Source organism: Gorilla gorilla, chromosome 14, assembly GCF_029281585.2.
Source record: "Gorilla gorilla gorilla isolate KB3781 chromosome 14, NHGRI_mGorGor1-v2.1_pri, whole genome shotgun sequence".
Lineage (NCBI taxonomy): Eukaryota > Metazoa > Chordata > Mammalia > Primates > Hominidae > Gorilla > Gorilla gorilla.
Window position 1 is genome coordinate 63545276 of NC_073238.2, and position 16238 is coordinate 63561513.

A 16238-nucleotide genomic window follows, 5' to 3' on the forward strand; every position below is an offset into this window, starting at 1 on the left:
ACCTATATGACCCTGGGCAAGTTATTTAACATCTCTATGTCTCAGTTTCTCCATCTGAAAAATTGAAATAATAATAGTTCCAAGGATCAAATAGTTCATATATGTTCCTTGAGAAACTTAACATTTAAATTATAGAGTAAGACATATGCATCTGGAAAATTAACATTTCAGTGTTACAAATATCCAGCAAGTGATACAGAATAAATGCAGTAGAAATTATAGGAGAGAGAGATCACTGAGATTGTAGTACCTAGGGAAGAGTTCATGGAGGAACAGTCAAACGGTATCTTCCACAGACTCCTAGCCCCACACTTCCACCAGTGTTTGCACATCTGCAGTTATGTGCTCTGCTTTCTCATCCAGCCCACAAACTCTGTTTCCTCATCTGTAACACAAACTTTCCTGCTCCTGTCCAGACCCGGTTCCCCCACTGGGATACTGGAACCCATCCCATTTTGCCTGTGTAAGGACACATTACTCTAGCATTTTTCTTTTCTCTCTTCTGCATTATCAATTTCTTGTTCTCTGCTAGATTATTTTCATTAGTATCTTGAGCCTTTTGTAATTTCACTCCTGAAAACAACAAAACATCAAAGTTTCTTGACTTCACTACTTTTATGAGCCACCACCCTATTTCTGTATTCCCCTTTGCAGCAGAACATTTTAAAATTGTGCAGTTAGCTCTAATTCTTCTCCTTACTTTCTCACTTAAACCCACTGCAGTTGGGCTTTGACCCTATGACTATACCAAAACTGCCCTCTTCAAGGTCACAGTAATGTCTACATTGCTAAATCCAGTGGTCAGATTCTTAGTCTTCCTCTTATTTGACCTATCAGCAGCATTTGACACAGTTAATCCTTCCTCCTTGACATGCTTCACCAAACTTCCAGACTCTATACACTGTCTTAGTTTTCCTTCTACCTCGCTTGGTCATCCTTTCCCAATCTTTCCAGAATTGCAGACTAGTATATCTTAACAGTCTATTCAACATTTCCACTAAGTTGTCTTATAAACTCTTCAAACTCACAAGTGCAAAACTTGAAACTCCAAATCTCTTCCCCTGAAAAAAACTTGTTCTACTCCACAGCCTTCCTCATCACATTGATGGAAGACTATTGTTCCCTAACTTCTTTTTCTCACTTCCCACATGGAATCATCAGCTAATCTTGTCTTGTTTCTCTACTTTTTTTTTTTCTTTTTGAGATGGAGTCTTGCTCTGTCGCCCAGGCTGAAGTGCAGCGGCACAGTCTCGGCTCACTGCAACCTCTGCCTCCCGGGTTCAAACGATTCTCTTGCCTCAGCCTCCTGAGCAGCTGGGACTACAGGTGCGTGCCACCATGCCCAGCTAATTTTTGTATTTTTAGTAGAGATGGAATTTCACCATATTGGCCAGGCTGGTCTCGAACTCCTGACCTCATGATCCACCCACCTCGGCATCCCAAAGTGCTGGGATTACAGGCGTGAGCCACTGCACCTGGCCTCTACTTTTAAATATATGCAGAATGTGGGTCACTTCTCACCATCTCCACTGCTGCCTCCCTGGTCTTAGCTGTGATCATCTCTTGCCTAGATTTCTGAATGGTTTCCCTGCTTTTGTCTTTGCCTCCCTACGATCTCTTCTCAACTCAGCAGCCAGAATAATCCTGTCAAATATAAGGTTACATCAGGAATTCTCAACCATAGTAATGTAAACATTTGAGGTGGGGTGATGTTTTTGTTGCCCTCTGTGTTGTAGGGTATTTAGCAGTATTCCTGGCCTCTCTACTTTCTAGATGTTAATAGTGCACCTCCCCCACTGCCCCGAGTTGTGACAACTATAAATGTCTCCAGACCCTACCACATATCCTCTAGGAGTCAGAAACACTAGATTTTATCACTCTTCTCCCCAAAACTTTGTGATGATTTCCCATTCCACTGACAGTAAATGATGAACTCCAACTCCTTAATAGTAGCCTGTGTCGTGGTGCCTGACCTGACCACCCTATCACCCCTTCATTTCTTTGACTTCATCTGCTTCTGCCTTTGCTCTTTATACTCATGCAGTCACACCAGCTTCCTTTCATTCCTTGGGTATAATCAGCCCCACTTCTACCTTAGGGGCTTTATTCTAACTGTTCCCTCTTCCTAGAACAAATCTTCCAGATTTCTACATAGTTAATTCCTCCACTTCCTTCAAGTTTCTGCTTAAGCTTTACTTTGCCAGTAAGGCCTACTCTGATCCCTGTGTTTATTCTGTAACCTGCTCCTTTCTCACAACACTTCTAATAGCCCTTACCTGCTATGCCTTTTCTATAGTATTTATCACCTTGCAACATGCTAAGTAACTTACTTGTTGTGTTTGTCTGCCCCTGTTAGTGTGGGTTCCCCACAAATATTTAATATATCATTCTGAGGTTTTTCCCTCTTTGAATTATCAGTTTGTTTTGCTGAAAAATAGTGTTTTAAATGAGTGGAGAAGGTAAAGTTAGAGCTAGAATTGGAAGGATAGACAAGATTATTATAGATTAAAGGGAAGCAAAGTGAAGAAGAAAAATTGCATAAATAAAAGTACAGGGTATAGAAATGTATAGTCACTGTGAAGACAGGTTTTTTATTATACCAGCCTGACTGCAGTTAATGGTTCAGGATTTGTTGCAAAAGAACGATACAACTTAGAAGGTAGTTTGGAACCAGGTTGAATGAATATGAAGTACAAGCCTCTTGGAAATGGCTCCGTTTTTTAAGATTTGTGAATTGGAGAGTGATAAAGGTGAAATGAGTATTGTGACAGATACTGTGATTTGGCTCACTTAAACTCCATTTCAAACTTCTTCCAGTGTTTGTTCCTGTAGGGTAGAAGCTAAAAAGCTATCAGCAGTTCCCAGATTCCCTTCAGGTAGGGTTCTAGATATTGTTTAGTTCCCATCAATCATATATGCTTGCTTGAGACTTAAATTCAGAACTGAGTTAAATAGGGAGAAAGGGGTCTGAGGCATCCATTTTGCTGAAAACAAGGCATTATGGTTCTAGACCCAGCATATTAAAAACAGTTAATTCATTTGGTCTTCTAGTCCCCTGTTAGAAGAGTCATGTCACACTCTAGTAGGTAAGGATAGTTTAATAATCTAATTAATGTTTGTAATTTAGGCTTATCTATACCCAGATAAGTGTGTTTTCTAGTATACCTATACCTACCAAGCACATATATTTATAAAATAATTTGCTATCCTTAAACATAATAAAACTTTGCCTTCCTGAAAATCAGGATTTGCCTTTAAATTAGCACTTAACATTATGATCATTTTCTGTTTCCTGAGGAAGGTATTAGCCATTTGTTGTAACTTAATAATTACCATATAAGTCTAAAAGAATAAGGGCCTTATTTTAGTGAGGGATTTCTAATTTTAAGATAAAGTCCTTTAATTTTTTAGGGTTTCCTGTGTGTCTTTGCAGCTCTAGTAAGGTTCAAAGAGGAGTAAGTCTTATCGTTTAAAAAAATTTATCCCCACGGTGTAATTCCTGTTTTTTGGTTTTTCTTTTTTTTTTTTTTTTTTAGTTTGTAATTTCTAAGCCTCAAAGCCACAGATATTTTTCCTAGCTAGGAGTTAATAGAGTAATATTCAGTATTTGTGTCCCTTGAAATGATCAGCTGTTAAAATTGTCCTGGTCATGGTCATAAGAATTTTACATCCAAATTCTAACATGTCATTGATTATCTGATTGAGTCTGGATCCAGTTGTTTTGTTTTCTATTTGGTCTTTCCACAACTTGTTTTCCCCTACTCCTAGTCATAATATAGAAAAGGAAATTGATTCCTGAACCTCTTGTGTCTAAACCAAAATTACTCCATCAGGAAATGCACATAACACATAGGATAAATATCTAGTATCATAACTTATTAGGTTACTCTTTAGCTTGTCTAATCAGTGTTTTAAGATTTATATTGAATTGTGTAACAAAAACTAATTCATTTTGTTTAGTGCTAATTTACATGTACCAATATATTTAATAAGTTGTTTTCATGTTGATTCTCCAAATTTTTAAAATTTCTAATGGTGTAAAAATTCTTACTCTAACATTTTTATTTTATTTTATTTTTGAGACAGAGTCTTGCTCTGTTGCCCAGGCTAGAGTGCAATGGCGCTATCTCGGCTCACTGCAACCTCCACCTCCCAGGTTCAAGCAATTCTCCTGCCTCAGCCTCCCAAGTAGCTGGGATTACAGGCATGGGCCACCATGCCCAGCTAATTTTTGTATTTTTAGTAGAGACGGGGTTTCGCCATGTTGTCCAGGCTGTTCTCGAACTCCTGACCCTAGGTGATCCACCTGCCTCGGCCTCCCAAAGTGCTGGGATTAGAGGCATGAGCTACCGTGCCTACCCTACTCTTAACATTTTTAAAGAATTGTTTATATTCTATGGAAGAAATTTTAATCTAATGTTCATTTTGTAGGTTATTGAAGACAATGGTGTTCGAAGAGTTGTCGTGGTCCCTCAGGCACCAGAGTTTCACCCTGGTAGTCACACAGTTCTCCACCGTTCACCGCATCCTCCTCTACCTGGTTTCATTCCTGTCCCAACTATGATGCCGCCTCCACCACGTCATATGTACTCACCCGTGACTGGAGCTGGAGACATGACAACACAGTATATGCCACAGTATCAGTCTTCACAAGTCTATGGAGATGTAGGTAAGACATCTAAAAGTATTCCACTGTTATTGAGTTGGATATTCTTCGCTTGGATATAATAGATGCCATTATCATATCACATTAAAAAAACAGCAAATGGTAATGATGTAACAGGCATTTTTCTTTTACTCAAGTACTATATTAGGTGCTTCATCCTCATGATCACCCTTCAAGGCAGGTAAGTAAACAGAAAAATCAAAGAAGGGAAGTAACTTATATCATGCAGCACTACTTAGTGGTGCCACATTCAAACAAGAGGTCTTTTCCTCTGGCCTGCAATCTAGGCACTGAGAAAATTTTCAGCCAGGAATAACCACGTCATTGTTAAATCCTATTGGCTGTGATGCCACTACACAAAGTTGCTAAGCTCTGTGAGGGATTGAAAAAACAGGATAAGCCATAATCTCTGCCCTCAGGGAGTTAATAAATTTGGGGAAAGTTAATAAATAAAGTTAATAAATATGTAGGCTAACAAACATAGACACAAAATAATACCTTATTATGTCCCATAGCTTTAAACACTGCCTTAAACAGTGCCAGACTTATTCCTGACTGCCTTCTTGATAACTTCACATGGATGTCTCTTGCATTTCAGAATATTTCTAAACAGAAATGTCAAATGTGGACCCCCACGACTTGCTTTTTTTCCGTCCCTTCATCTCAGTAGGTGGTCCACTAGTCACTTAGTTTGCTCAAATGAAAGCCAGATGGTCAAATTTGATTTCTCCTTTTCCAACCCTTACATCAATTAGTATCAGTTTTATTTTCAGAATTTTCTGAAATTTTTTTTACTACTTCCCCACTGCTACTCAAATCCATCCACCATCAGCTCTTGCCAGGACAACTGCAACAATGGCCTTCCAGTTGGTTTTGTTTCCATTCTTGCCCTCAATAATCAATTCTCAGCCACAGTAGTTATTTTCAAATATTAATCAGACTGTTCTGTTTAAACTGTTTCAGTGATTTCCCATTGCAAATAGAATAAAATCCTAAACCCTTCCCCTAGACTAGGGTTTCTCAAACATGCCACTATTGATGTTTTAGGACGGATAAGTCTTCATTGTAGAGGACAAAACTCTGCATTGTAGGATGTTTAAAGGCATCCCTGGCCTCTACCCACTAACTGCCATTGTGTAGCACAGTTGTAGCACACAACTCCAACACAACATTTTAAATATTCTGACATCTAAAAATATCTCCAGACATTTCCAAATGATCCCTAGGAACCAAAATTAGTTCTGGTTGCAAACTGCTCTTGCAATGTTCTGCCCTGTGGCCCCTGGCTTCCTTGTCCCATTGCTTCCCCTTAGTCCCCTTATTTCTTCAGTTTTTCAAAACCTCCAAATTCTTTCTTGCCTCGGTCCCTGTGTACATGGTGTTCTCTCTGCTTTTTCTGTAAATTTCCTTTAACCTTTAGATTTCAGTTTTCAGAGAGACCTTCCTGATCTTACCTTGTTAGTCTCTAGCACTGAACTTTGTTTTTGTTTGTATCTTTCACAGAACTTAACACAATTTCTTTTTTGTCATTGTGTATTTGTATGGCTGTCTCCCTTATTTGACTATCAGCTCCCTAAGAACTGAATCTATTTTCATCACTATTGTTTCCCTGCACTTAGCATTGCCTGTCACTTATGCTCAGTACATTTGCAGAAGAAATAACTTCAAATACAAAATTGAAATTACACAACACAGCCTGTAAATAGTGGATATATTGTACATATCATATGTATTTGTCAAACTTATTTCTATTGCCCAAGTAATGCAAATTGGTTCAGTAGCTCTGGGTACTGAATGCTTGAGATTCTGCATTTCTAACAAGCCCCTAGGAGATGTTCATGCTGTGCTCCAAGGAACATACTTTTGTGTACCAAAAGTTTATACTACAGATTAGTCTCATCCTATTTTTGTTTACTGCTAATTATGACTTAGTTTTAAAAATATTAATTTTTTCTTATAATCTGAGAAAACTATAAGAAAAAGCTAGTATTACAATTATTACTATTTTGCATTGTTAAAACCCCTTGTTATTCTGTAGGGATATGCATTAGAATACATGGATGTGATCTACATTGATGTGAAGGAAAGTGAAGGGCACAAATCCACAAATTAGCTACCCAGTGGTAAAAGGGAGGAGTCATGTTGTACTTGAGGTTATAAGCCAGAGATTCTACCACTAGATGGTAATTATTGACAGTACTGGTTTTCTAACCAATGGCTATACCTCCATGATGCCCTTTCCATGCACAGTCCGTATGGATTCTCAAAGTGGAATCTGATCCAGCATTTCACTGTTAGCAGTACCATTAGTGAGCCTGACCCTTGCTAGGCACTATGCTCACACAAGTATTATCTCACTTAATTTTCAGTAAAATTCTGCAAAATTCAAATGAGGAAACCGAGGCTCAGAAATGTTAAGTAATTTCTGCAAGGCCACACTGCTAGTTAATTGCTCAGAATTTTAACCCTCTCAGATCTATTCAATGATTAAGTTCCTTCTCTTTCTACTATAATATATTCTTTTTTCTCTTCCATGGTAGCTTTATTATTTTGAATAATAGATAAAGCATTTTAAAGTATGTACTAATTGATCTAATTGATTGCAGTTGCTATTTTTCTTAACTTTTTGTCGAGATATAATTTAGGTAACAGTTCATTTTACACTTCAGTGGTTTTTAATATATTTACTGTATTGTGCAACATATGCAATTCAATGTTTTCTATATTCAGTATGTACTGTATTAACTACCACTGTCTAATTCCAGAACATTTCTATCATCCCAAAAAAGAAACTGTGCATATTAACAGTCAGTCCCAACTCTCTGTTCCTTCACATCCCATGATCTACTTTCTGTCTGTATGGGTTTGCCTATTCTAGACTTCATATAAATATACATATAAGTATTTCATATAAAAATTTCATTAAAATGTTCATACAATATGTAGGCTTCTGTGTCTAGTTTTTTTTCCACTTAATGTCATGTTTTCAAAGTTCATGTTCTCACATATAATAGTACTTCATTCCTTTTTATGGCTGCAATAATATTGCATTCTGTTGATATACGTTTTATCACTCATTAGCTGATGGACCTTTGGGTTTTTTTCACTTTTTGTCTATGAACAATACTGCTGTGACCATTTGTGTACAAGTTTTTGTGTTGACATATTTTCATTTCTTCCGGGTATGTGCCTCAGAGTGGAATTGCTGGATTATATGTTAATTCTATATTACTTTTCCACAGTGACTACACCATTTTATATTCCTACCAGCAATGTATGAGGGTTCCAGTTTCTTTGCCAAAACTTGCTATTGTCTGTCTTTTGATTGTAGGCATCCTGAATAAATTTCTCTCTCATTATGGTTTTGATTTGCTTTTCCCTAATGCTACTAATGTTGATCATCTTTTCATGTGCTTATTGGCCATTTGTATATTTTCTTTTCCTTTTTTTTTTTTTTTTTTTTTTGAGATGGAGTTTCACTCTTATTGCCCAAGCTGGAGTGCAATGGCATGATCTCGGCTCACTGCAACCTCTGCCTCCCAGGTTCAAATGATTCTCCTGCCTCAGCCTCGTGAGTAGCTGGGATTACAGGTGCGCACCACCACGCCTGGCTAATTTTCTGTATTTTTAGTAGAGATGGGGTTTCACCATCTTGGCCAGGCCGGTCTTGAACTCCTGACCTTGTGATCCACCTGCCTCAGCCTCCCAAAGTGCTGGGATTACAGGCGTGAGCCACTGCGCCCAGCCCCATTCATATATTTTCTTTGGAGAAATGTCTATTTGAATTCTTCACCCATTTTTTAAATGGGTGGGATATTTGTCTTTTTATTGTTGAAAGGTAAGAGTATATATATTCTGGATACAAGTTCCTTATCAGATATATGATTTCCTCCCTTGTCGTTTTTTCACTTTGCTTGTGGTATCCTTTAGTGCAGAAAAGTTTTTAATTCTGATGAAATCTAATTTTTTCTTTGATTGCTTGTGTTTTTGGTGTCTCGTCTAAGAAACTATTGCCAAATCGAAGGTCATAGAGACGTGTTTTCTTCTAAGAGTTCTATAGTTTAATCTCTTACATTTGGGTCATTGATTCATTTGAATTAATTTTTGTATATGGTGTGAGGTAGAGGTCCACGTTCATTCTAATGTTATTGTACATATCCTTATAATACTCATTTCAAAAATACTGTACTAATTTTCTTAAGGCACTGCTAAATTAAAACTTTTTACTGAGGCTTTTAAAAAATATTTTTCTCATCACAAATTTTAAATTTAAAAAACTCTGGGGACAATTGAATTAATATTTATTGAGCATAATGACTTAATTATGTTCCTATGTGACTTTTATTAGAATGAGTAGATTCTTCTAAATCACAACCTTGAGTTTATAGTATCTGAAGATACATTATATGTAGATTGTTATTGTTAAACAGTCTAAATCATTTCTTTTGGCTAACTTTTTTTTCAGTGATGATTGCTTTTTTGAGTTATAAGGGAATTTAGGCAGGCAGTGGTTTTCTTTTTACCTATTTTATGTGTTTAAGGTTCAAAAAGATGTGAAAAGTAATAGTTACTAAAGAGTAAAAGAAAAAGAACTGTGGACTGCTCAGTTCAAGTCTCATTCCTCACCTACAATAATCATAAGTTACCACCAAGCTGTTTCTATGGAGATTAATAATTAGTTGAGAACAGAAGAAGGAAATAAATCTCTCTGTAAATTTACTTGAGAGAGATATATATATAATTAGAATAAATCACAAAGCTTGGTTCTGATAGTTTACGGAGACACAAAGGTTGCTTTGTTATGCAAAATTCTTTTAAATATTTTATAAAAGTTTTATATGATAGATTTATTTTCTGTTCTTTTTTCATGGCATAAACTTATTTGGAGAAAGTGATCTTCTTAATATTTTGTTTTTATTGCCTCCTAGATGCTCACTCTACACATGGAAGGTCCAACTTTAGAGATGAACGATCTAGTAAAACATATGAACGTTTGCAGAAAAAATTGAAGGATCGCCAAGGAACACAGAAAGATAAAATGAGCAGTCCACCATCATCACCCCAGAAATGCCCTTCTCCCATTAATGAACATAATGGACTTATAAAAGGACAAATTGCTGGTGGTATAAACACAGGATCAGCAAAAATCAAGTCTGGGAAGGGGAAAGGTGGTACACAAGTTGATACAGAAATTGAAGGTAACTGTTTGAAGTACTGAACTGTTCTCATTGATGCTACTCGTGATTTAACCTACTAAAAGTATATTCTAATCTTTCAGTCATTTTGTCATGGTCCAAATAGACTGTTACAGGCTGCTGCTTTCGACAGTTTGGAAAGCCTCAATTAGTAATTTCATCTATATCATAAACTTTCCTGACTGAAATTTCTATTTGATAGGAAAACTCAGATAACAATCCAGATTCCTTTCTTCTGATTCTGGGCCTTTGATAAGGCTATGCTGCTGGTTTTTAATCAAAACTTTTTTTTTTTGAGACAGGGTCTTGCTTTGTCACTCAGGCTGGAGTGGCATGATCATAGATCACTGCAGCTGGAAACTACAGGCATACACCACCACACCCAGCTAATTTTTTAATTTTTAGTAGAGACAGGGTCTTGCTGTTTTGCCCATGCTGGTCTCGAACTCCTGGGCTCAAGCAGTCCTCCCATCTTGGCCTCTCAAAGTGCTGCAATTATAGGCCTGAGCCACTGTCCCCAACCTATCAAAACCTTTTATTTCTCCCACCTTCTTTTTGAGTAAAACCTTGATAGCAAATAGTTATATCATTTACTAATCTCTCTATATACTCTGTAATTAGGATGGAGTATTTTTCATTTCTTTCTTCAAAAGTTCTTTTCTCCTAAACTCTCCTTGTTACTCTTGGATCCTTCCTCTAACCTCTGACTTCTACTCTATGAACTTTGTTTTATTGGTTTTTTGTTTGTTTGTTTGTTTTTGAGACCAAGTCTCGCTCTGTCACCCAGGCTGGAATGCAGTGGCGCAATATCAGCTCACTGCAACCTCCGCCTCCTGTGTTGAAGCGATTCTCGTGCCTCAGCCTCCTGAGTAGCTGGGACTAAAGGCGCATGCCACCACGCCCAACTACTTTTTGTATTTTTAGTAGAGACAGGGTTTCACCATCTTGGCCAGGCTCGTCTCCAACTCCTAGGCTCAAGCAGTCCACCCACCTTGACCTTCCAGTGTGCTAAGATTACAGGCATGAGCCTACTATATGGACTTTGAGCACTATTATTTGTATATACTTGAATCAATCTCTATAAGGTAAAATATAGCTGGGTTAACAGCCTGTCTTTCATATGCCTACAGTTGTGGAGTTAGTACCCAGTACTTTTGATTGTAATGTTAAGCTTCTAACTACTGCTTACTTTGATTAATGTAGTTTCTATATGTATGTTCTTTTAGGTTTCCTTAATACTGACTATATCTGTTTGACGTAGATATGCGTATGTAGAAATACATAGATATGCATGGTAGACCATGTCAGGTTCTAAAGGTTTCATCAGAAATGACTATGAACCATACCAACATGTCATTTCACAAGCACCAATAACCACTACTCTATCGGTCCTTGAATATGCTTATCTAAATTGATTTGTATTATCAAATAGTGTAGGTAATTAATATATGACTAGGAACTAAAATGCTTCCAACTTTGAGGGAAATATCAAAATGTAAGCCATGTGAACTCTTCCTACCTTCCTTTTCCTTAAAATTTCCATTCCTCACTAACAAATTTCAAATAATGTCTTAACTGTTCATGACTTATATATTAACAACATTTACATAAATGTTCTCCCATTTATTTGAGACCTCCTGATCATCGTTTTCAGCACTGATGTTTCAGAAGAATTAAGTTAAAGTTTTTGCCTATCAGTGGTGGCTATAAGTTACAGTCAAGCCAATTATATTTCTAATTTGGGAAACCATAACTAAGGCATGTCATGAAAAAATAGTTAACTTTATTAAGAGGTATGAGATTGACAAATGAGAACTTTCCAGAGAGAATATTCTTACAACCATGAATAAAAATATACTTGATTATAAGAAAAACTTGGTTCAGATAGATATAGCTATGTCTAAATATATATATAGATATATCTGTATGTAGTGGTGTTATAACTAGTAGTCACAGTTAAGATAGAAATAAAAACTAAAGTAGATAAATGCTGAAGGGCCACAAACTGCTGAGTATGAACAAAGGAATAAAAACTAGAAAATAAAAGTCTCAAATACCAGCCTAGTTTCAGAATACATATTTAGGGAGAAGAAGGGATTGTATCTAAGTTCTTTTTTTTAAATATTCAAATGTTTTATTTTTTTAAGAAAAAGATGAAGAAACTAAAGCATTTGAAGCACTTCTTTCCAACATTGTCAAACCAGTGGTAAGTATCTTATGTATTTTATTGATGTTTATATTTAATATATTAGCATAAGATGTTCATCCATCAAAATGTAGTTTTTTTGTTTTAACTTTTTATGAAAATAGGATCATACTGTATTCTGTGACAAGCTTTTTCACTCACTATGGTATGCCTTAGCTATCTTTCTATGTCATTACCTGATTCTTTGAAGAGCTACATAGTTTTGTCATTCATTCATCAAATATTTATTGATCCCTTACTGTATGCCAATAAATAAAAAACAAATGCACAAACAGAATTCTTTGTGATAGTAAAGATTGCTATTATAGAAATAGGAATGATATGATGAGATTAATAGGAGAGGTTGTTAGGTTAAATAGAGCAATCAGGGAAGCTTTCTCTGACAAGTGAGAAAAAGTGCAAAAGTGGAAGGAATGGGAGAGGGAGAACAGGTGTAAGTAAGCATGGGGAGTTGGACAGAGGGAAAGAACCAGTATCACTGGAGTATAGTGAAGGGGAGAAAGATGTGGGGGAAGAAGTAGACCATAGGACTTTTTCAGCCAGAATAAGGCAATTTAAGATTGATAAGAATATTTTTTGGTTCATAAAACAAACTACTCTTTCCCAACTCTCAGAAACATCCATGGTAAAATGTTTTATACTAAGTTGCCCCAAAAATACTTTGTTTTTCTAAGAAAACAGATTAGAAAAGTTATTATTCTTAGTACCATCTCCATAAAGGCTTTTTAAGCTTATCTTGCCATGTTTTAGGATGTTTGAGTAAGCCAGTTCCTCATCTAATAGACTAATATGGTCCTACTTTTTCTGACAACTCCCAAATAATAGATTTGGTTGCTCTAGCTTTCTTTATTCTAATCTGTTTTCTCTTGAGAATAGAGCATATATGTGTAAATAAATGTAAATTTACACAATTATTTCATAGTAATGGTTAACACAAATTGATTAGCATCAGTCTCTGTTCAGAGTGCTTGGAATGCACATGTGCATTATTTAATACCTGTGACAACCATATATGTACTACTTTCCCTGTTTTACAAATGAGGAAACTGAAGCAACAGTGAGTTTCAATTAGTAGTAGTAGAGCTATGACTGAAATTCAGGCAGTATCCTTCCAAGACCCCGAGTGTATATCACTAGGTTTACTAGAAAAAGAATTTAGTAGCCTTAATAAGATTGATGTTTGAGTGATTTAATAGCTAATGCTAGTAGCATTTACTTGTTGTAGTATATATTAAAAGTATAATTTTCAGGCCAAGTGCAGTGGCTCACACTTTCCCAGTCCTTTGGAAAACCAAGACAAGAAGATCACTTGAGGCCAGGAGTTTGAGACCAGCCTGAGTAATATATTGAGACCTTGTCTCTACAAAAAACAAATACAGATACTACAGACAAGGGGGCACACACCTGTAGTCCCAGATACTTGGGATGCTGAGGTGGGAGGATCCCTTGAGCCTAGGAGTTCAATGCTGCAGTGAACTAAGATTGTGCCTTTTCACTCCAGCGTGGGTGACAGAGCAAGAACCTGTCTCATAAAATAAATAAATATATATATAATTTACAGACAGAAAAAGTAAATCTTAAAGCCAATTCAAAGACTTTCTTACTCAACATTAGGAAGAACGTGTAATTTAATAAGATAGTGAGCCCTGTATCATAAAGTAATGCTGATGGTTTTATTTGCTTTGTTTTAGTTTATAGTTTGAATGCCGATTCCTCTTTGATTAAATTAATTGTGAGCTACAAAGCACAGGTCAGGGTTTTTGCTTGCTTGTTTTTGTGTGTGTGGTTGTTTTTGCATGCTCTAGTTCATTTAGAGCACTAAATTAAATGTGTTCATTCACTTTTTCATTCCATAAATATTTGACCGCTTACAAAGTGACAGATGTTGTGCTAAAGCTGGAGATAGAATGGAAAGCAAAGGATAGACACGGGCTCTGCCACAAGGCTTAGTTCAGTAAACTAAGCATCACACAATGAATGTTAAATTGTAACCGTGAAGTGCCAGGACAAAAAGATAGAGAGCAGTCAGAGTGTGTAATAGGAGGACTAAACCTTGACAAGGAATCAGGGAAGTTTTCCTAAGGAAGGATTATTGTACTGATATTTGAAGGAAAAGTAGTGGTTGGGCATTGAGGACAGGGGTGGAAAGTGTGGGAACAGTATTGCAAACTGAGCAGCATTTGAAAAGCACTGGACATGGCACATTTGAGGAACAACAAAAAAAAAAGGAAAGCAGAGAAAAGCTCACTCATGTGACCAGAGTGCAGTGTGTAGGGGAGAATGTGGTACATGCACAAGTCTCATAGTCTCAACTGTGTACTTAGGAGTTGAGTGACCCATGACAAGTCACTTGACCTTTGTGAATGTTTCTTCTTTCAGAAAATGGAGAATAATGGTATTGTATACCCTCACATGCATTAAATAATTAACTATATTGAAAGTGTTGTCTTTTCATTTGTTCTTCTTTGAAATTGTTCTCAGTCTCATTTCTATGAAAATCTACTGACATTTATTTCAGTGGATTTCATTTCCTTTTATTTCAGTAATGCTTAAAATTAAATGTGTCATGCCTTTTACTCATTACCTTTTTGCTTTCAGAATTATTACCCCTTCCTTTTACCTTTTTGTGGTTACTAGAAGTACTATCTAACTCCAAGTTTCCTTAGGCTCAGCCTTTGAGTTATCTTCAGAATTATTCTTTCACCTCCTGATGCCCTTATCTAGACAAGGATCAAACATTTATGTTTATTCTACTTTAGTATTTCTGGAAATCCAGAAATTAGATACTCTCATTTCTTTCTTCTACAGTCTTTGTCAAAATTCATGTAATATATATGGCTTTGAACTCTTTTAACAGTTTAGCTTCCTAGATATATACTTAATTTAACCCAATGGACAGTTTTTCTCAAGGGTAGTTTTGATGACTACCTTACAAGGATCACAGTCTGCCTCAAAAAATATATTGTACATAATCTAGCCACTTTCTAAAGGAGCTATTTTCATTTTTTCCTGTTACCATCTTTATCAGTTCTTAGACAGATTTTTACACAATCATATCTATTTTCAGCTACCACCTAGAAGTGGATTCAGAGTGGGATCATTGAGTAGTAGGAAAATAACTGAATTATTCAGGTCCTAGTCAATGGTTCTGTGACCTCAGACAAGTTACTTAATCTTTCTGAATATGCTCCTTTCACAAAATGAGGATAGTTAAGCCTATTTTGCCTACTTTAGGTGGTAGTTGTAAGAATCAAGTGATATGGATATAAAAGCAAATTTTACTTCTAACGTTAGCATACAAATAGAGTTCAAATTACTTCCAAATCTATATTTTCAATCCTAATTACTAATCTGTTCATGTAGAACTGTTTCTCCTGAGGCACGCTAAAGAATACCCAAGTTTGAATGTTTCACTAGCAACTTTAGAAAACCAAATTCTTAATCTGCTTGTCTATACTATTTTATCACGTTCTTCATTCCTCTAAAATGAAGAAGGAATTGGGTTAGATCTCTTTTGTTTCTGTTTCCTTTCATTGTTTCCATCGGTAAACACTTACCCATCCAGGTTTTCCTGGGTTACAGTATCATCTAACATTTCTTCTTTACCTTTCATTCTCCCCATGCTAGATTAGTACTCCAAGCTTTATTATTTCACTGTAAGTTTATAGGATCCACTCTCCCCACTGTCCCCTACCACTCCACATACACACACAATTACTACCTCAGTCTTCACACAGGAATTTTGTGGTATCTATGTGGGAGTCCATCTCTTTTTCTTCTATGCAACTCTATAATTCACCTGAAACCAGCAACAGAAAACAGCATTTGTAGAAGATTTTAAAAATACATATGAACATGCCTTGGACTACCAGATTTCAGTTATAAGCTTTGGAATATAAATACTCATTCGTGTACTAATTACCCACCTCTTTCTACCAAATTTTATCTCATCCAAGTTCTTTAAAATTCAATTCAAAATTCACTTACGAAGTTTTCCACATCTTATCCCAATGTAGTCACTCTTTCTGTGACTTAACATATAAGTGCAAGTAATAAGATATCTTTTTTTTTTTTTTGAGACAGAGTCTTGCTCTTTCACCCAGGCTGGAGGGCTGGAGTGCAGTGGCATGATTTCAGCTTGCTGCGACCTCTGCCTCCCGGGTTCAAGTGA

At 36.3% G+C, this 16238-nt stretch overlaps 1 protein-coding gene across 3 annotated transcripts in view; it reads left to right on the plus strand.

Annotated features, from left to right (window-relative positions):
• FNDC3A (fibronectin type III domain containing 3A) overlaps positions 1-16238 on the plus strand; it is a 229773-nt gene that overhangs the window by 151892 nt on the left and 61643 nt on the right. For all 3 annotated transcript variants that reach the window (XM_019039750.4, XM_055359836.2, XM_004054510.5), the window contains 3 exons: positions 4432-4669; positions 9595-9864; positions 12009-12067. In XM_019039750.4, coding sequence (XP_018895295.1) covers positions 4432-4669; positions 9595-9864; positions 12009-12067 — 567 coding nt within the window. The remainder of the gene's footprint in view (positions 1-4431; positions 4670-9594; positions 9865-12008; positions 12068-16238) is intronic.